General features: G+C 64.3%; 2 protein-coding genes and 1 long non-coding RNA gene across 3 annotated transcripts; 1 reads left to right on the top strand and 2 right to left on the bottom strand.

Annotated features, from left to right (window-relative positions):
• Positions 1–10306: 10306 nt before the first annotated feature.
• LOC309853505 lies at positions 10307–13287 on the bottom strand. Its single transcript, XR_014305764.1, has 3 exons — positions 13166–13287; positions 11732–12500; positions 10307–11657 (listed from the first exon to the last, which is right to left on the bottom strand). It is a non-coding gene; the product is annotated as an uncharacterized lncRNA (long non-coding RNA).
• A 110-nt stretch (positions 13288–13397) lies between these two features.
• On the top strand, positions 13398–17811 carry CDT1 (chromatin licensing and DNA replication factor 1). The gene is made up of 10 exons (XM_082711544.1): positions 13398–13848; positions 14301–14432; positions 14510–14664; positions 15069–15266; positions 15395–15540; positions 15679–15779; positions 16205–16393; positions 16624–16764; positions 16849–17050; positions 17475–17811. The coding sequence occupies exons 1-10, from the start codon at positions 13618–13620 to the stop codon at positions 17636–17638; spliced, it is 1659 nt and encodes a 552-aa protein (XP_082567670.1). The 5' UTR covers positions 13398–13617; the 3' UTR covers positions 17639–17811.
• A 476-nt stretch (positions 17812–18287) lies between these two features.
• Positions 18288–20472, bottom strand: APRT (adenine phosphoribosyltransferase). Its single transcript, XM_082711593.1, has 5 exons — positions 20321–20472; positions 20122–20228; positions 19145–19278; positions 18849–18927; positions 18288–18655 (listed from the first exon to the last, which is right to left on the bottom strand). Exons 1-5 carry the CDS (start codon positions 20398–20400, stop codon positions 18513–18515), a joined length of 543 nt encoding a protein of 180 aa, XP_082567719.1. The 5' UTR covers positions 20401–20472; the 3' UTR covers positions 18288–18512.
• Positions 20473–20653: the final 181 nt, after the last annotated feature.

Below are 20653 nucleotides of genomic sequence, written 5' to 3'. Positions count from 1 at the left end.
CGCTGGAGGTGCGCGCAGGAGGGGCTGCCCAGCTCCGGGGCTTCCCGGGCGGCACCCCACGCCCCACTGCGCCCCGCGTGGCCGGAGCGACTTTCGCTTTGCTGCCGCACACGTGAGCGCGCAGCGCCCCCTGGGGACCGTGGCGGGGGGTCGGGGCTGCAGAACCCGGAGCCCCCACCAGCGTCTTTGCGCCGATCCCTTTGCTGTGGGAGGACAGTGACCCCAGCGGGAGCACCGCCTGGGCCTGGCGTCCCTGGGGTGGAAGATAGGGTCTGAGTCCGGGCTGTGCCGGTCACCGGACCCTCCGCTTGGCCTTTGCCACCGTCGAGGTGAGCTTGGAAGGAGAAAGGGGAGGGCCCCGTGGTGTAAGGGGCAGAACCCACGTGAGTGTGGTCCTAGGCCCCAGCCTGGGCTGTACCAGGGCATCGGTGAAGCTGGTGGGTGTGGTTGGGGCCCGGGAGCCTGCTGTCAACACCGACCCACCCCACACCCGCCTCCTGGTGACAGCCCCAACTCAGGCCCAGACCCTCCAACTCTTCAAAGGCCAGAAATGCTGGGGCATCTGGTGGCAGAGTCGGTTAAGCCTCTGACTCTTGGTTTGGGCTCCAGTCCTGATCTCAGGGTCATGGGATGGAGCCCACCTAGGGCTTGGGGCTCGGCGCTCAGTCCAGAGTCGGTTTAAGACCCTCTTTCCCTCTCCCTCTGTCCCTCCTCACTGCTCACTGGCTCACTCCCAAATAAATAAATCTTTTTTTTTAAGTAAACCTTTTTTTTTTTTTTTTAAAGATTGTATTTATTTATTTGAGAGAGAGAGAGAGACAGAGCACAGGGGAGGAGGGTCAGAGGGAGAAGCAGACTTCTTGCTGAGCAGGAGCCTGAAGCGGGGCTCAATCCCAGGACCCCGGGATCACAACCTGAGCCAAAGGCAAACGCTTCACCAACTGAGCCACCCAGGCGCCCTACAAATAAACCTTAAAAAAGAAAAAAAAAAAAAAAGGCGAGAAATACAGACTTTCAGAAGTCTGGTGTTCAATGCTGACCGGGTTTTCTCCCTTCTTCTCCTGCCTGCTTCTTCACACCTTAATTCCTGCTGGCATTGTGTCTGACCCTGGCCGTTTTCTAGAACCCTTTTTCTAGAACTCTGGGGTTCTTCCCCAAGGCCCGAGCCCCAAGGAGGCTGGGGTCATAAGGTCCAGCTGTGTGGGAGGCCCAGGACCCACCTGCAAATCCTGGCTAGTCCCAGCCTCTAGTGGAGTCATCTGGTGCCAACCTTAAGGGAAGCCAGCTAGGGCCATCCCTTGGCAGGGGTTGGGGCCAAGGTCTCTGAGCAGCAGCGGCAACATCAACAGAAAGGACTAAACAGCGCGCACTGGTGCTGCCAGCTGCTGGCTACGTGACCCCCAGGAGGCCTCCCTCCTCTCTGTGCCTCCAGAGCATCTGTGACATGGGGTTGTGGCCCCGAGCAGCAGGGCTGTGGAGATTGCAGAGGCACAGCCAAGTAGACTGAGAAGGAAGGACTGTTGTCTGTCCCCTCCGTCCCCTCCCCGGGCCACGGGCTGGAGGGAGGCGGGCGGATGGAGAGGAAAGCCCTCCCCGAACACCATGGAAATGGGCAGAGCAGATTCAAGCGGGAGGGAGACCTCCCCTCACTGTTTCCTCGGCCTGGCCTGCCTTTGCGGGTGATCGTAGGGGTCTCCACACTCAAGACACTGACGTCCACCTGCACAGGCCGCCAAGGGACACTCTGTAGGTCTGCCGGCCCTGGCCCTAACCACCCAGCTCTCCCGCAGCTTCTCAGAGGGCTCCTGCCCCAGCAGACCACCTTCACGGTGTCAGAAGGCAGACTCCCTAAAGCGGACAGGTCGGCACCCCCAAGCCCGTGAGTCCTGGCTCACCCCTGCCCTTCTCTGGGCTCTGCCCACAAGGGAGCAGTAAGAGAACTGAGGTCAGTAAGGTGTGAGGGCAGGCTCTCCACTGGGACCTGAGAGGGGTCTAGGCATACTTTAAACTGGGAATTTTGAAGTCTGTGCCTAGGAAGAAAGACCAGGGCGGGCCCTTCTCCCCCTTCTAGTGCTTCAGAGGGATCAGCTGTTTTCCATATGGGCGGCATGAGATAACTTTGTTTATATAAAGAGTTTAGATGCAAAAAAGAAAAAGGAGGGGCGCCTCAGTGGCTCACTCGCTAAGCGTCTGCCTTTGGCTCAGGTCATGGTCCCAGGGTCCTGGGATCGAGCCCCGCGTCGGGCTCCCTGCTCAGCCAGAAGCCTGCTTCTCCCTTTCCCACTCCCCCTGCTTGTGTGCCCGCCTTCTCTCTCTCTCTCTCTCTCTCTCTCTCTCTCTCTCTGAGTCAAATAAATAAAGTCTTTTAAAAAGTTCAAGGGGCGCCTGGGTGGCTCAGTGGGTTAAGCCCCTGCCTTCGACTCGGGTCATGATCTCAGGGTCCTGGGATCGAGCCCCGCATCAGGCTCTCTGCTCAGCGGGGAGCCTGCTTCCTCCTCTCTCTCTCTGCCTGCCTCTCTGCCTACTTGTGATCTCTGTCTGTCAAATAAATAAATAAAATCTTAAAAAAAAAAAAAAACTTCAAAAACTGCTCCTTTACTAAGTCCTCTGAAGGCTTAGGATCTGAGCCTTCCGACCATTTCCCAAGAGAAGCCTCTGAGGCCTGGAAGCAGGACACAGAGAATGAGGGTCAGGGGAGGGGAGCCCCGGAGTAGGCAGGCCCAAAGTCCCCACCCAGCTTCGGGGACAGGCTCCCACACAGGGCTGCGGAGAAGGGGAGGCCTCACAACTTGTCCAGCAGGTGTGCTCCCTGGGGAACAGAATGCCCGTGTCCCGGGACTGGGAGCAGAAAAGACTGGGCAGAACCCGACTCCTCACCCACAGGAAACGGGACAGAAATTACAGTGTATCCTGCAGGAGAGTTGCAACTCTGTATCAGCAAGCATCCAAGATACAGTGATACAGCTAAGAAAGCCCCTGGAGGGCACAGGAGGCCTCGAGCCTGAGAGAGAGACACGGGGGAGAGGATGAGAGAGGGAGAGGGTGGGGTGGAGACACAGAGGGAGGCGCGGCGGGAGGGAGCAGGTGGGGGTGGCGAGAGACAGCACAGGCGCAAGGCCACACGGTCAGGATGGGGAGAAACATGATGGTCACTGGCGCTACTTAGATTTTTTGCTATATGCGTGTAATACCACCTTTCACAAAATAAACTTAAATTGAGCACCCCAGTGATGGCTTTTCAGAAAAACAACTCTTTTTTTTTAAGATTTTATTTATTTATTTGACAGAGATCACAAGTAGTCAGAGAAGCAGGTAGTCAGAGAAGCAGGCAGAGAGAGGAGGAAGCAGGCCCCCCTGAGCAGAGAGCCCGATACGGGGCTCCATCCCAGGACCCTGGGATCATGACCTGAGCCAAAGGCAGAGGCTTAACCCACTGAGCCCCCCCAGGTGCCCCCATAATCTTGTCATGAAAGAGCAAGCGTGGTCGGCTCCCCGAGGGACAAAGGACCAGCGCGTGGGCCGTCACAGGGGCCTTGACCCCTCGGGCTTCACTCTTCCCCAGGGATAATACAGGCGTTGTTATCTGCCCACGCTCAGACATGAACTCAGGAGGTCACCAGCTACGTGTCCACAAACAGATGAACAGACCCCAGGAAGGTTACCCAGCCAGAACCAGGAGCGAGGGCTGGCCCCACCACCCAGCCGGTGACCCATGAACACACCGTCCCAAGCGCAGATGTCAGACACCGTGTGATCCCGCTCGCTCACAACGGCCGGGACAGGCCAACAACACGACAACTAGACGATAAGGCCCCCGGCCCGAGGGAGGGACTGGGGAGTTATTACTTAATGGGGCCAGAGTTTCTGTTGTGTTGGTGAGAAAGCTTGGGAAATGGTGGTGGGTTGTGCAACCGCGTGACTGTGCGCAAGCAGCAGTGCCGAGCAGCAGCTCCGGCGGGCGAATATGCTGTCTTTCACTGGGTATTTTTAGCCCAGAAGCAGCTCACGGAGGACACATACTCCAGGTTAAGATGGTTTCTCAGCACCGCACCCCGAGTCTTCCTCCCCCGACCCCTGGAGGCTCCCCAGACCAACCACATTCTCTCCTTCTGCCGAATGTTGTTTTCTGACGGCTGGCCAAGGACTTGACGGGCTTTTGCAGAGCCATTTCCCCGAGTACGTTCCCTTGCAGTCCCCTCCTTCCTGGAAGCGAAGAACCGGAACCGGTCCGGGGAGAGTCAGGGCCCACCCAGCTGCTGCACAGAGCCAGCCTCGCCGAACTGTCCTCCCCGCCCACCCAGAACTGGCCTGGTGAGCCCCATTCAGCCTTGTCCTTGGTCAGGACGTGACCGGACCTGAGTCAGCAGTGACACCAGGTCGGGTCTGGAAACCACCTGCTGGCCTCACAGACCGGCCGAATTGGAGCCCATGACGCAGAGAAGTGCCCACAGGTGTGTGCAGCCAAGAGCCCTTCACAAACTTCTACCAGGAATCAAGTAGGTCCTGAAACCCACACCTGCGGCTGGTGAACCTCTGATGAGTAATTGGCATTTTCCACGTGAACCTGACCTTAGAGCTCTGTCAGCAGTTTCCTTACCCCCATCTCAGCCGCAAAACGGCCTGCAGCTGGCGGAGTGATGGGCGGGACTAAGATCGAGCAAGGGGCCGATGGCCTGGACCCGCGCAGCAGCGAGTCTGACCAGTGCCCGGTGTCCCCTGGGGCTGGCAGGTTCCCCAGCCAGGCACGAGTGAGAGGCCTTAGAGAAGTGACTGATGGCTCTTCCCAGACCCCTGCGGCCTGTCCCACGACAGGATCTGGTGCCTCTCCTGCCTGCCTGCCTGTGGGAAGGACAACTGTCCCAGGCTAGTGGGGATAGGGCCAAGCAGGGGGGTGGCAAGGAGTGGCAGAGACCAATCAATGCTGCATTGAAGACGGTGGGCTGACCTCGGGGAACACGTTCCCACCCCATGAAGTGGGATCATTTCCAAAATCCAGCCGGTTTTTAGGGCGGGAAGAGCAGCTGTGAGAAATACTTGCTGTCAGGGGCGCCTGGGTGGCTCAGTGGGTTAAAGCCTCTGCCTTCGGCTCAGGTCATGGTCCCAGGGTCCTGGGATGGAGCCCCGCATCGGGCTCTCTGCTCCGTCTCTCTCTCTGCCTGCCTCTCTGCCTGCCTGTGATCTCTGTCTGTGAAAAAAGAAAGAAAGAAAGAAAGACCTGCCGTCAGACGCTACACAAAAGCAGCAAATGAAAGAGAAGTGGCACCTGGGGGTTCTTTTGGGGAAGCGTCTGACTTCGGCTCAGGTCATGATCTCAGGGTCCTGGGATCAAGCCCCACATCGGGCTCTCTGCTCAGTGGGGAGCCTGCTTCCTCCTCTCTCTCTGTCTCTGCCTACTTGTGACCTCTGTCAAATAAATAAATAAAATCTTAAAAGACAAACAAACAAACAAACTGAGCCCAGGGAAGAGTAGTGCCTGACTCTGCGGCAGACCTTCCCGTCCTTGTGGGGTCCAGGGAAGCCCCTCACAGCAGGGAGGCCAGGCCAGTGCAACCCTCTCTGGTTGCATTCCTTCAGGACATGCTCCATCACACCGAGCTCGGAGGGAAGGCGAAGGCCCAGAGTTTCTCCACAGCCAGCCAGCGGCCCAGCTCCTAAACTCTCCACCTTGCCTGGCTCCTGGTGGAAATTCTGAGACCTGACTGCCCCCAGTGACACAGAGCAGGCAGCCAGGGACGGCGAACCCAGGCGGGCCGCACGGGGCAGGCGCAGCAGTGCACTTTCCAAACCTGGGCGAGGTGGGTCCGTGGGGTGGGGGGAGCAGCAGGAGGTCCTGGCCCCAGACACAGGGGTTGTCGGGCCCTCCCTCGGCGCTCGCCCCTCCCTTGGCACTCGCCAGGGCCACGAGCCCTGCCGAGTCCCGAGCCCTCCTATGGGGCCATGGCTCTCCTGGGAGCCTGGTGGGAGCTGCAGGAGGAGGGCCTGGCCTCGTGCAGACTTGGCTGCCCCCTACACTTGGCCCTTTCCCTGCCTGCACTTCTGGGTTCGAGACCGCTGGGGCAGGTTGAGGGTGGAGCAGGAGCTGGGCACAGCCTGTGCCTTCCTCCTTTGCAGGAAACTTCCCAAAGCGGGTTCAGCCGAGGAGGTCCCTGGCCCTTCCGGTCCTGGTGTTTTCCAGCCTCCTGCCGGTCCCGCTCTGGCCCTCAGTTGTTGCTGGTTTTCTTTACTGTCACTGAATGGAACTGACCAAGGGCCCCTGGTGGGTGGGGAGGAGGCGCTGTCCCCACCCCGGGGGTGATCGAGGTCCCCCACCAGCTTGCTCAGGGACAGGGAAGGGGTCAGCCATCCCCTTCCCTGCGACAAGTGGGCAGTGGGCAGCGGCGCCCCGGCTGAGTGGTCTCCTCTCACATCGGTGGGCGCTGGCTGGGAGCGGAGGAAGGAGACTGGAAGTCGCGAGCACAGGGAGCCTATCGCGTCACTCTTCTAAGGATCCTGGGTCCTGCAGGGTTTCTGGGCATCCTGTCCCAGGGCTGGGGGCACAGGCCACATCACCCCACTGTCTGTAACCCTGTGCAAAACACACAGGGCCGCATGGGTCCCCCAAATGCCTTGCTCTCTGCCACACCTCTGCTTGGGTGTGGACACCTGTCCCACACCTCTCCTTTCCCCCCTGGACGGTCATCAGGTGTGATCTACTTGGCCTTTGAGGCTGTACCATCAACTCTGAGGACGGATGGGTCTTCCACCGGCACCCTCCATCCCCTCTGGGGTCCTGTTCTCACAGGCTCCCTGCAGGGCCCATCATCCAAAGTCGCGCACGAGGCTTTGACTTGGGCCCTGATTTCTGTCAATCTAGGTGAAAAGGGTCTTGATCTGACAATGGCACAGACCCCGCCCCTGTTCCCACTCCCACCTTCCAGAGACTTTGGGGTGGGGCTGTGTGGTCAGGGCTTGCCTGGCTGACAGCACCCTTCACTGGTCGAAGCACAAAGCCTCCATGGGACCCGGATCTGCCTTTTCCCTCTCTTGTCCTAAGGCCCCCACCTCCTCACCGCGGGCCCGAGAAACTCAGGCTCTGTGTGGTCACCGGCGGCCCCACTGGGCTGCACTCAGGGCTTCCTCCTTGCCGCGCCCGTCTTCTCTCCGCGGTGGGGCTGCCACAGCCTCCTGACCCTCACCTGCCCTCCACAGTGACCGACGGGGCCACCGTCCACACAGTTCTGGTCGCCGCTTCCTTCCCCGCCTGCCCTAGCTGGAAGTTCAAACTCGTCTGTGGTGCCCCGGCTCTTGGTGGTCTGTGGGCCAGTCCTGCCCGGCCACACAGTCACGTGGTCCCTCCCATTCCCGTCCCCAGCCCGGGGTCCTTCCCTGTCCTGTTCCTGGGTGCCACCCGTCCCCTGCGGTTTCTCAGAACCACCCCAGTCTCGCCGCCTGAGCGCTCCTGCACACAAGCCTGCTACAGGGACAGTCCATGGGTCCTGGTGATACCCGTGTCGCCGGAACGTGCGGCCGTGAGCCCGTGACCACACACGCAGGTTGGCGGACAGGCCGGCATCTGACCTGATCTTCAGCTCACCTCTTCTAAACCGAAATCAGAGGACTTTTTTTTTTTTTTTTAAAGATTTTATTTATTTATCAGAGAGAGAGGGGGAGAGAGCGAGCACAGGCAGACAGAATGGCAGGCAGAGGCAGAGGGAGAAGCAGGCTCCCTGCCGAGCAAGGAGCCCGATGCGGGACTCGATCCCAGGACACTGGGATCATGACCTGAGCCGAAGGCAGCTGCTTAACCAACTGAGCCACCCAGGCGTCCCATCTTTTTTTTTTTTTTCTTAAGATTTTATGTTTAAGTAATCTCTATACCCAATGTGGGGCTCGAACTCACAGCCTTGAGATGACAATTCTCACGCTCCACTGACTGAGCCAGGCAGATGCCCCCGGAGCCATGGGTGTCTGCCCAAGTGAGGGCCTCGCCTTCCCCTGGCTCCCACCCCTCGGGCTTCCGTCTGGGTGAACCCTGGTCTCCCCACTCCCGAGGGGAGGCTTCCATGGCCCTAAGACCAAAGTGCTCTGTGAGGCCAAAGACACCTTGCGTGCCCTCTCCTGTCAGCACAGGCCCTCACTGCCAGGTGGCAGGAACGCGGCCCAGATTCCCGGAAAGGTCACTCCCACGCAGCCTACCTCTGCGGGAAAGGCTGGCCCGGGGTTGCTGACTTTGCCGCCCCTGTGCACAGACCGGCCGGAGGTGTGCGGCGTCAGACCAGCCCCTTACTTCACCCGCGAAAGAGGCGTGGACTGGGGAGTAAAAATGCACTGCAGTGTGACAAACCACAGGCGGGTGTGAGGAACCAAGGGGAGACGCGGTGTCTTGAGGAGGGAAAGGCTAGGTCCAGAGCGCTGTCATGAGCGGGAAGTCCGCGGGGTGACCGGGACTGCAGTGCGGCGGCTTCCCACTGCTGGAGGGAGCGGAGTGCTCCTGGGGGGACAGGTGATGAGCCGGCGTCCCTTCCCAGACCCCAGGAGCGGAGCCATGTCCACGTGCAAGGTCAAGTCCGCCTCCTGATGGGTCTGCAAGGGACAGGCGGGGGCGGCGGGAGCGCCCCCCTGCCCACCTGCCCGCCCCGCTCTGATGCGGTTTCCCTTGCGTCAGTGGGTACTGGCACGTCCCCCGGCCCCGCGCAGTGCCCAGCACCAGGGCGAGCGCAACGGACGCTGCCGAACCGGCCTCCCTCACCGCAGAGTGCGCTCCTGAGCTCCGGGGGAGCCTTCCGTCCGCAGGGCCGAGCCCTCGGGGTGCAGGGCAGATGCCTTCCGCTCTGCAGCGCGGAGCAACCCCCCCCCCCCCCCCAGCGCGGGGCTGAGCCGGCGGCGCGCAGGGCACGGCCAACCCTCCTGGATCGGGAGTGGCTTGTGGAAAGCCCCCAAAGTCCTCAGGCGAGGGACATTCACAGGCCTCCCGACGGGGTTCCGGGGCCACGGCGCGGGGAGGAGGGCGGCGAGCTCGGCCGGGAGTAAGGCCCTCGGTTCCGGCCTGACCGTCCCGCAGGTGGGCTCTCCGTGGCTCCACCTTCCCACAGAGGACAGGGCAGCGGGGGTCAGAACAGGAGCCTGCAGGACCCTCGGGCTGAGGTGACCCAGGCGACCGCGACGGCCCCACTCGAGGGCGCCGCGGCGGGCCGGCCCCTGGCTCCGTGGGGAAACTCGGGGCCCAGCCGGCCCTCCGGCCACGCCCCCACCGGCGGCACCTCCCCGGAGCCCCGCCCCCTCACAGACACCGCCCCGCCCCGTGCCGCCGCGTGACGGACGGCGCAGGACGGCGCAGGGCGGCGCGGGCGGGGTCTGGGAGCCCTGGGGTTGCGTGGCATCTCGACGGGCGCCTCCTCCGCCCTGTCGCCGGCCGCCGGGTCGTGGGGCCCGCCGCCCTGCAGCCGCCAGCCCCCGGCCTTCCCCCGGCCCTGCTGGGCGAGTTGTGTGGTCAGAGCAACCCGGGCCCAGCCCGCTTCCAGCTGCGGATTTCGTGAAACCCGAGCAGGGACCAGGGGTTCCCGTGGGAACCGAGCGTGCCGCGAGGCGCGACGGACGGCCTTGGTGTGACCAGTGCGAGGACGCAGTGATGGTTGACTGGACGCCGGTGAACCGTGTGAAACAGCTCGTTAATGAAGTTCATCGGTTACTTGTTCAAATGATAACATTTGGGATATGACGTAAAATAAGGCTATACTTGAAAACGACTGTCACCTGATTCTTGTGACTTTCTTAACGGAGCCACGAGAAAGCGTGAAATCAGGCCCGTGGCCCCCGCCACGTTTCTGTTGGGGCTGCTGGACACGCACTCGCGGACGGAGAGTGCCCCCCCACCCGACATTCTCTGCAAGCAGGTGTGCGGTCCGGGGGGCCACGGTGGGCCACGGCCGCTCGGGAGCTTGGGGCTACCTTTGCTTCCCCAGGGCTCTGCTGAGAGCACTCTCCGTGAGCTCCCCTTGATAAGGATGAGGGACGTGAGGCGGAGGGAGTCGGGACCACCTCCCAGGTCCCTGCCAGGTCCCTCCGCCTGTGCGCAGCAGCGGCTGCTCCACCCTCCCCTCTGTCCCATCGTGCCTGGTGGACCATGGGCCTGGCGCAGGCCGATTATGGCTGAGACCCAGATGTCTTCCCTGAACGTCAAGCTGCCTCCAGGTCTGGCTGGGGACATGGCACTGCACGCCGAGGCCATGAAAATCTCCCCTTCGACTGCAGGCGGCAGGTTCTCTGCAGGCGCAGGGGACCCAGAAGGCCTGAATCCCACCACACCTCTGCAGCTCCTTCCTGTCTCTTGGGGGAGGAAGTGACCGAATGAGACACAGGTGGGCAACCACAGCCGGCTCCCCCGTGCGCCCGGCTTTATCCCTTACAAGTCCTGGCTTCTTCATCCACAGAGGGGCTGCGGCTTGGAGGTTCGCTCTGAGGGTGAGACGGAGAAGGCCTCCCGGCTGTGGGGAAGCAGGCCTGCACACGGCGCACCTCACAGAGCCCCGCTACGGTTTTGTGGGATGGGTTCTAAGGAAGTTCCAGACGGGCAGACAGGTCTGTAACTCAAACTCAGAACGTACTTTAACTCCAGTCATTCTTTGGAATGTGCTTAGAATGAAGGTGGTGGTTGTGACGGCGGTGTGGGTTCCACACGCTGCTATCAGACGCTCCCCCCGCCCCTTCTTCTGGCCCTTCAGTGTGATCCTCTCCAAGAGGCCTCCCTGAACCCTCAGATCTGAAGTGCCCCCCGTTATGGCAGCTCATGACTAGGTTTTATGTTCTTTTTCTGAAGTGGTACCCCCTCCCCCAATAAAACTGGGTTCTGTCTCTCTCCACTAGAACGTGAGCTCCTTGAGAGCGGGGTCTCACCTGTCTTGTTCTCAGCCTGGTGCCCGGGGACCCTCCGTGGCTGGCCTGTACGGGGCCTTCGGCAGCCAGGCTCCCAGTGGGCAGTCAGTGACCACGTGAATGAAGGCACACGTCCCGATCTCCCGGGCACTCCAGGGTAAAGGGTTCCAGAAAGCAGGGTTCCTGTCCTGGCTATCTGGTTCCTCTCTCCTGAAGGCCTTCTAACCAGGCTATGTCCTCTTAATATTCCACACCTATAAGCCAGCAGGACACTTCAGGGGGAGCCTGGGCAGAACAGAGCAGAGCATTCACCTTCCTTACTCCTGACTCTGTTTTTATTACCGTAGCCTCATACGGACCAACCTTTGCCCCTGCTCTCCCCCAGCCTCCTTGGGTCGGAAGAAACAGAAATTCACTCAGAGGCCCTTTAGATAAAAGACGCAGAGGTACGGGACGGCCTAGAGGCTGCTTTCTAATCAGCCGGGCCACCCTGAAAGGCTGTGGGTCTCCCACGAGAGCAAAGTGGAAACCATCACAGACCATCTGAGTCAGCTGCCGGGTCTGGCTCCCTGTCCCGGGCTCACACAGTCTCCTGGTCATTACCCTGTCTCCACGCACAGGGTGGAAGATGACAGTCCCACTTCTCACAACCAGACGTGACAGGATGGTGGTTCCAATTCCAGTCCTGGGTCCCAGGAGAGGAGCTGATTGGTTCAGCTGTGCGTCTCATCTCATTAGCAGTGACAGGAAGGTAGGGGTCCCACCTTGTAGAAGTGGCTGCTGAGGTGACCGTCTTACTGCCGTCACTGTAAGTGGGCAGAAAATTTTCTAACAAGGAGCTTCCCCAGAGGCTGAAGTCACCCCACAAAGACCTACTCACCAGATGAGGCATGCAAAGTAACAGTGGTACGGCCAAGTGCACTGGCAAGGCACTGGCAGTGGTGTTGGAGCTGGTCCCCTGGCCCCTGTCCACTGGCTGCTTGTGAGGACTGAATGCAGACAGACTTCCTCATCCTACTCGGGACAGACACGTTTTAGATTCATGTTCTGCATTCTACAAGACCCCTCGGTTATCCCCAGAGCCACTCAGGGCCTCCTAGTGCCCGCTTCCACCTCTAGATTAGTGCCCCCGGGGAGCTGGCCAAAACACAGCAATCCCTGACTCTTTCCCTGCCAGGAGTCCCCTGCAGTGGACTGCCTGGGCGTGCGCGCTCTTGTCACACAGCCAGGGGAGCCTGTCGTCCGTCACCTCACTCAGCTCTCTGGGGGTCGGGAGCCGAGCCGGCACTCTGTGGTTCCAGGCTGGTGGGTGGCCAGGAGGCAAGACGAGGGTAAGGCTGGCAGAAACAGTGCGGCATTCTGGAGGCTCTGGGCAGGGAGGGGCGTTCCTGCTCACCAGCGCACCTTCAGAGGGCAGGAGCTGGGAGCCGGATCCTGACATCCCCTGTGTTCAGATCAGCTAGCTGTGCTCTCCAAGACCCAGCGCTCCCTTACTTTCTCGATGGGGAACCACGGTGTATCTGGGAGAGAAGACAGCTGCCGCCCTTCGGATGAGCAGCTCCGAGCTGGAAGATGTACGAAGCCCCTCGACGCCCTTGGACTTAAGAAGAGGCTGTCACTACAGTTCCAGGATCCCGCACGGCTCCGCCCTATAACGCACAGCAACCTTAAATTTGGAAAGGTCCATTCCCACGGAGGCCCACGCTTGCCTCCAGCGTGCGGCCCAGAGCACACACCGGTCACAGAACCGAGCCTTAAACACGCCGGCGGCCGCCTCCCACCCTGCTCCCAGGCCGGCTGCTGTACCCGGGGCGGCCCGCTCCGCTCACCGACGGGAACCGCCGCCTCTGGGCACCCTTTCCCCACCGAGAGGCCACCGAGAGGCCCCCTCCAGCGCGCCCCGGTCCTGGCAGCGGGACCCCGGCGGCAGCAGGACCCCCGGCGGCGCTGATCCCCGGCGGCAGCAGGACCCCGGCGGCGCTGACCCCGGCGGCAGCGGGACCCCGGCGGCGCTGATCCCCGGCAGCAGCAGGACCCCGGCGGCGCTGACCCCGGCGGCAGCGGGACCCCGGCGGCAGCAGGACCCCGGCGGCGCTGACCCCGGCGGCAGCGGGACCCCGGCGGCGCTGACCCCGGCGGCGCTGACCCCTGCGGCAGCGGGACCCCGGCGGCAGCAGGACCCCGGCGGCGCTGACCCCGACGGCAGCGGGACCCCGGCGGCGCTGACCCCGACGGCAGCGGCCCCTCCCGCACTAACACCCCCTCCCCCGACCCTCCTCCCGGTACAACAGCGTCGCTGACACAGAACCCGCACCCGCGGAGAGACTCGGGGTCTGGCAGCTGCCGAGAGGGCCAGCGTCACTCCACGGTGACTGCCGTCAACCTCAGGAGAAGCGGCGAGCCATCGCTCTCCTCGCCGAAACCGCCCGGCCCCGCCGCCCTCCCAGGGCGAGCTCGTCCCCTGCCGGAGCCCGGCGGCCGGAGGGGGAGGCGGGGCCGCGCGTCGGCGCATGCGCGCGTCGGCGCAGCCTCGAGGGCGTCAGTGCGCATGCGCCCGGACGGGCCCATTTCCCGGCCAACCCCGGCTCCCCTGCCGGTGGTTCCGCCCGCGGGGGGCGGGGGCAGGCGCGGCGGGAAAATCGGCGCTGCGCGCGGCCCCACTTCTGTGCCTCGGGTTCCCGCTCGCTCCGCGTCCCGCCCGGACCCCGCGTCCCGCCCGGAGCCCGCGTTCCGCCCGGAGCCCGCGTCCCTGTCCCCGCTCCCGCCATGGCACAGCCTCGCCTCACCGACTTCTTCGCGCGCCGCCGCCCCGGGCTCCGCGCCGTGCCTCCGCGGGTCAAGCAGGCCTGGCGCACCCCGAGCCCCGCCAAGCCCGCGCCCGGCGCCCCGGCCCGCACCCCGGGCAGCAGCCGCAAGCGCGCCCGCCCGCCCGCAGAGCCCGCGCGCGACCACCCCGCGCCGCCCGCGCGCCGGAGACTGCGGCTGCCGGCGGACGCGGTGAGCGGGAGACAGGCCGGGGCGGGGGTGCGGGCGGGGGGCGCGGACCGCGGTGCGGGCTGCCCACGGGGCACGGGGCGGAGAACCGGCCCCGAACGGCTGCAGGACACTGGAGAAGGCCCGGGGCCCAGTCCCTGCGGGCGGCGGGGGCAGGTGTGTCGTGGGCGCCGCGAGAACCGGGCGCAGAGCTCCGCAGCGAGGGCGCGGAGGTGCTGGACCGAGCTGCTGGACGGGCCGGAGGAGGGCCCGGGCTCCGTGCGCTGGTAGATGTCCAGCCTGCCGGTCAGGCCCGGGAGAGCAAGAAGCCCAGACAGACCACGGCCGGCCCCTCTGGCTTGACTGCAGCGAAAACCGGGCCTTGTGCCCCCTTTGTCGCTAAGCCAGGGAGGGAGGAACCAGTCTTTCACCACGGGGTCTGGTTCCTCACTCACCTTCTGCGGCCTGCCCGCCAGGTCTCGGGTCCCACTGCCCCGGCTGCCCCGGCTGACCCCACTGCCCCGGCTGAGCTGGCTGTTCCTGGCTCCCCAGAGCAGGCCTCTCTCTCAGCAGGTCTGCAGCCCTGCCTGGCCACCCCGGAGAAGAAAGTGAGTCTGGACCCAGGGTGGGGGAGGTCGAGTGATGTGGGTGTGACTGGCCAGCTGACGGCATCTTGTGTCCACAGGCCTCCTCAAAAGTCACATTCTCTGAGCTGAAGTCATGCCTACAGCGGGCCCGGGAGCTAGGGGCCCGGGCCCAGGAGCTGAGGGCAAGTGCCCAGAGGAAGGATGCTGGGGAGCCCAGCGTGCTGGAGGACCAGGGGCACCCAGCTGGGCCATGGTGAGTCCTGTGTGGGCGTTCAGGCCTCAAAGGAAAGGCTAGTCTGGTAGGAGGACAGGACTGGGCAGAGGCAGGCACGGGGCTCTCAGATCCCAGCTCTGCCACTGGCTAGCTCCGCACCCTGACCTCCATCTGTGAGACGTGCCAGCTCTTGCCGTGAGGGCCCTTGTGAATTTGGGATGCTCTCAAAGGCTGCTGCTGTGGTGTGTGTGTGTCCCGCAGCTCCGCGTCCTATTTTGCTCCCTGTGGTCTCGTGTGCCTCTTAGAGATGAGGGAACCAGGGTTGGGGGTGGCTTGGGACTTCCCCGGCCCTGGGGTCTCCTGGGCCACGTTGTCTGCCTGCGGTTGGTGTTGGAGGGCTGTGGGTCTGGTGCTTCCCCTGAGCCCGGCTCCTTCCATGGCAGTGGAGAGAAGGCACCTGCCTACCAGCGCTTCCACGCCCTGGCCCAGCCGGGGCCCCCAGGCCTCGTGCTGCCCTACAAGTACCAGGTGCTGGCGGAGATGTTCCGCAGCATGGACGCCATCGTGGGCTTGTTGTACAACCGCTCGGAGACCGTGACGTTTGCCAAAGTCAAGCAGGGCGTTCAGGACATGATGCGCAAGTGAGTGGCCCACAGCGGGCCGGGGGCTCCCCCTCCCTACGGCGCAGAGGGCAGAGGCCTCCCCCTGCCGGCGGGGACCACCCTGTGCCCTGCCTGGCACTCTCTGAGCCCAGTACCTTGTCCCGTAGGCGCTTTGAAGAGCGCAATGTGGGCCAGATCAGGACCGTGTACCCAACCTCCTACCGCTTCCGCCAGGAGCGCAACATCCCCACCTTCAAGGACGGCGTCAAGAGGTCCGATTACCAGCTTACCATTGAGCCACTGCTTGACCACGGTGAGTGGGCCATGGCTGAGTTCACGCAGCTTTGAGCCTGTCTCCCTGCCAGGGATACGGTTTGGAGCGTGGGTGTGAGGCGTTGGGCCCCTGGCCTCCTCCAAGACCGGGGGTCTCAGCCCTGAACTCTGCCCGCAGAGGCCGGCAGCACGGCGCCCCAGCTCACGGCCTCACACCTCCTGCAGCGCCGGCGGCTCTTCAGCCAGAACCTGGAGAAGCGTGTCCGTGAGCACCACAGGGTGAGTACCCGGCCCATGCGGGAGGCCTGTCCCTAGCCCGCCCTGCACCCCGTCCCCTCCTCCTGTGACAGCTCGGTCCTGCCTGCAGGAAACAGGTCTTCTTGAGAGGCTGACCTTTCAAGTTCTCTGGACCCTCCCACGGCTGCCTCTTGCAGGGTGGATGCGGGGTGGGCGAGGGTCCGGGCCCTGGTCCCCCGGTGGCTGAGCGGGAGGAGCTCGGCGTGGCAACCCCAGGCCCCTGGAGGTTCACGACGGGCTCAGTGGGGGCTGTCAGCTGCGGTGTCCTGTCCTTGCCCGGCTGAGCAGCTGGAGCTCGGGTGCTGGATCCAAGGTCGTCCGGCCAGGACAGGAGCCCCACAGCCTTTCCTGCCCCAACACGGACGTGCCTGGGATCAGCCCACACTCCCTGTCCCCTTCACACACAGGCCTTCCTGGCCTCCCTGAACCCTCCCGTGGTGGTGCCTGAGGACCAGCTCACACGTTGGCACCCCCGGTTCAATGTGGACAGCGTGCCTGACATCGAGCCGGCTGAGTTGCCCCAGCCGCCCACCGTGGAGAAACCGGCCACTGCCCAGGAGGTGTTGGCCCGTGCCCGCGGCCTCCTGTCGCCCAGGGTGAGACTGAGTCTGGGAGGGCGGGGCAGCCCCCCCCCCCACGCAGGCACCTGATAGGTAGGCTCTGTCCTGGGCCACATGCCTCGGGGTGGTGGGATGGGCTGTCCCTCCACACAGGCACAGTGTGCAGGCTGGGGCAGCAGGTTCGGCCCTGCTGGGCTGCACAGACTGCCCCCCACCCCCCGGGGAGGGGAGGCTGCTCCTCATTCCTCCCTTCTGACCTGCCCTAGATGGAAAAGGCCCTGAGTGACCTGGCCCAGCGTACTGCCAAGCCCAGCAGCCCTGGGTCCCCCGGCTCCGCCCCACCGGCCACCCCACCAGCCACCCCGCCTGCAGCCCTGAAGGGGGTGTCCCAGGACTTGCTAGAGAGGGTGAGTGCTGGGGGTCCCAGTGGGGCAGAGCCAGGGGCAGCATGGGCCTGGCTTCCCATTGACTGTGGCCTGGGCCCGCCGCAGATTCGGTGCAAGGAGGCACAGAAGCAGCTGGCACAGATGACCCGGCGGCCGGAGCAGGAGCAGCGGCTGCAGCGGCTCGAGCGGCTGCCCGAGCTGGCCCGTGTACTGCGCAGCATCTTCGTGTCGGAGCGTAAGCCGGCACTGCCCATGGACGTGGCCTGCAGCCGGCTGCTGGGCAGCTACTCCGTGGCCCTGAGCCCTGGTGTGTGCGGGGCCCTCCCTGTGTCCCCGACTCCCGGTTGAGGGTGGGCACCGGGGATCGGCCGCTCCACATCCGTGTGGAGCGTCTGTGGTGTGTGCTGGGTGGGCACAGTGCCTTGGAGGTCAGCTCTTGAGCTTCTGCCTTCACAACCCGGCTGTGCCCTGCAGCCCCTCAGATGGCCCCACGGCCCACGGGACCCCTGGCTCCGTCCAGGCTCCAGGGTAGCTCCTTCCTGGGACTGGGACCTGAGCAGGGCTGAGTGGGAGGGTCAGCTCCTTGGCAAAGCTGTTCCTCATCTTTTCAGTGTTCACTCTGCTTCTCGGGGGCATGGACAGGCAGGCAGGGGGAGAGGGGCAGAGTTGGCCTTCAGGCAGACCTGCTGACGGGTCCTGGGCCTCCGCCTCATGCACCCCTCCCTCTGCAGGGGAGATGGAGAAGCATGTGCAACTCCTCTCTGAGCTGCTGCCCGACTGGCTCAGTCTGCACCGTGTCCGTGCGGACACCTACATCAAGCTGGACAAGGCTGCTGACCTGGCAGGTGTCCTCACACGGCTGGCCTGCCTTGCCCGGGCGGAGGTGGCGCTGTGAACCTCGCGGCCACAGACTTCCCGTCCCTGCCCTCGCCTGCTGTGTCTTTTACTCTCTTTAGGAACAAGATGCACTTTCCCCCCTCTGCACCCCCCACCAGGCTCCCTGGCCAGCGTGGGCGGTAGGCCTCCCCTGGGGCAGCATTTTGTCATTAAACTGGTTTCTGTTGGGGACTTGGTCTTTGCAGTGTTTAGGGTGTAGGGAAGTGAGGCCGGAGGGCAGGCGGTGGGCAGAATGCCCTCGGGATGTGCACGTGGGAATCCTGGATGGCCCAGTGGGCCTGGTGTCCCCTGGGCCCTTGTTGGAGGGCAGCAGACTGCAAACCTGGACAGCAGCAAGCTGCTGGCTCAGGATGGAGGGTGGGCCCTGAAGCTCTTAGAAGCCGGGAAAGCCATGGACACGGTCTCCCTGGAGCCCCCAGAAGGAACTGGCCCCAGCAACACAGATGGGCACTTCCACCATCTAGAACCTGAAGACAAAGTTGTGAGCTGCCCAGAGCATGACCTATCGGAGCCGCGACTGGACAGCAGTTCGGGCAGCCTGGTTTCCTGCCTGCTCTGGGCCACAGGAGGCCTGGGCAGCTGGCCAGGTGGGATTCCTGCATGTCGCCCCACGGCCCCGCCCCAGCACCTGGACCGAGAGCAAGCACTCTAACAAAGCAGTTTATTCACGTCTGTCTGTTAAGTGCACCTGCAGGGGGCTGGGCCCCGGCCTGAACTGCTAGCTCCAGGCCTTGATACCTCCAGATCCAGAGCCCGCAGGAAGGACCGAGACCACGGCCTAGGCACTTTGAAAAGGCAACTGCATGCACAAAACCGTTAAAAAAAAAAAAGTCCAGGCTGATGGCCGGTGCCCCCTGGCGGCCGCGGCGCCATCACTCGAACTGCAGGAGAGAAAAGAAGGGCACGGGTGCCAGCTTCTCCCTGCCCTTCAGCGACGTCAGCTCCACCAGGCTCACGCACTCCAGCACCTCGGCCTGCAGCCGGCTCAGCAGCTCACAGGCTGCGCGCATGGTTCCTGGGCGGGGGGAGAGGGGATCGGTATGGTGAGGAGGCTCCCAGTGGCCCTTGCGGAGTCCCGCAGCTCACTGGAAGCTGGACAGTGCTGCCTGGTCTGCTTCTCACTCCCCCTGTGAGGCACATTCTTCCAGCCCTAGCAGCGCCCCCACCAGGCCCTCCTTTGGTGGGGTCGGTCAGGGGAAGACCCTCACCGCCAGTGGCCAGCAGATCGTCCACGACGACCACCTTCTGCCCTGGCTCCAAGGCGTCTCTCTGGATTTCCAGCTCCGCCTGCAAATGGGAAGCAGGCGCATGGTCCGCCTGTGTCTGGGAATGGCCTGGGCGGGGATGTCTGGGCCCCAGTTTCAACCCACCCAGCGGTTTCCTGGCGGGCCTGGCGTCCCAGACAGAGGCTGAGCCCCAACCACGGCAGTGCTCCTCGACCCCATGACTGTCCTGGGGTGGGGGGTCCCCGAGGGGGGAAGGCGGCGGTGCCCAGCCCATTCACCTTGCCGTACTCCAGGGTGTATGAGGCAGACACAGTGGGGCCGGGCAGCTTCCCTCGTTTTCGGACGAGCACGCAGCCCAAGCCAAGCTCCTGGGCCAGGGATGGGCCGAACAGAAAGCCTCGGGAGTCCAGGCCTGTTGACGAGAGCTGGGGTGTCAAGGGGCAGCTGTGTGGTACAGCAGCCTTAGATCCCCGTGAGCCAGTGCTGGAAGGGGACACGGGGTCTTTGCAAAGACCACAGGCTCCTGGGTCTGTCAGCTGCAGCTGCAGCTGGAAGACCAGGACATCACACTCTCAGCAACGCTGACCAGCCCAGTACGCACGTGCTGCGCCTCAGGAAGTGACCGGACTCCCCCGCTCGGCGTCTAGCGGGGACTATGACAGGGACTCGGCCGTTCCTCATCCTTAAAAGCAGCATCTGCCTGGAGCGGCCGGAGCGGGGTCCTGACGCCATCCAGGAGAGCAGTGGGGGCGGGCTGCCCTGGCCGGGAGGACTCAGCCAAGTGGAAAGCTGTGGCCCCTGGGGAGCTTTGGGAGCCCCAGGCGAGGGGACTCGCACAGGGACCAGACCTGCCAGGGTGCCGCGGGGGAAAGGGCGCGGCCCAGGGCTCAGGGCTCTCCAGGGGAGAACACCAGCGTGCCTGGCCCGTGGACTCTGGTCAGACACTCCCTGGGCAACCGGGCCGCGGGGCCCCACGTGTCCGGAGCTGGAGGCCAGGAACCTGCGGCGGGGGGCGGGGACGCTACGGCCCGCCGGGCCACCCCAGGGGGGGCCCACGTCCGGCCGCCACGTGCGGCGCAGCGGGTCCGTCCCTACCACCCACCCCGGGGTCCCCGCCCACACCCCGGTGCGGCGTCCAGTGTGTCCGCCGGGGCCGCCCCCCAGCCCCTCCGCGCTCACGGCCTCCTGGCGCAGACCCTGCGGCCCCGGACACCCCAGGGCGCGGGCGCGGGCGCGGCGTCCCCGGTTCACTTGCCCACGACGTAGTCGATGTGGCCGCCGTGCGTCTGTCTCAGGTGGCGCGCCAGGAGGCCGATGGACGCGCGGAAGGCGGCGGGGTCCTTCAGGAGCGGCGAGATGTCCCTGGCGCGCGCGAGCGGGCGGGTGAGGCCGGGCGTCGCGCGTGGGCCCCGCGCCCCCCGCCCCGCGCGCCCCCGCGGCCGCCCCGCCCGCACCTGAACAGCACCCCCGGGACGGGGAAGTCCGGGAAGCTGCGGATGCGCCGCGCCACCAGCTGCAGCTCGGGGTCCGCCATCGAGCGGCCGGCGCGTGTCGCGCGCGGGGGAACCGGGCTCGGCGGCGAGGGGGCGGGGCCGGCGGCTCTGCGCCTGCGCTCGGCGCCCGTGGGCGGGGCCGCACCGTGGGGCGGGCTCACCGCCGCTCGCCGGAACTACCGTATTTCTCCGAATCTGAGGTGCCAAGGTTGTTCCGGCGCGCTTGCGGTTTTGCACCCTGAACAAACGCGTCCGCATCCGGGGTGGCTGCGCGGCCGGAGGGCGACCGCGGCG

Source organism: Mustela nivalis (assembly GCF_964662115.1).
Source record: "Mustela nivalis genome assembly, chromosome: 18".
Lineage (NCBI taxonomy): Eukaryota > Metazoa > Chordata > Mammalia > Carnivora > Mustelidae > Mustela > Mustela nivalis.
Note: the sequence above shows the minus strand (reverse complement) of the source record. Positions and strands in the feature narration are given on the sequence as shown.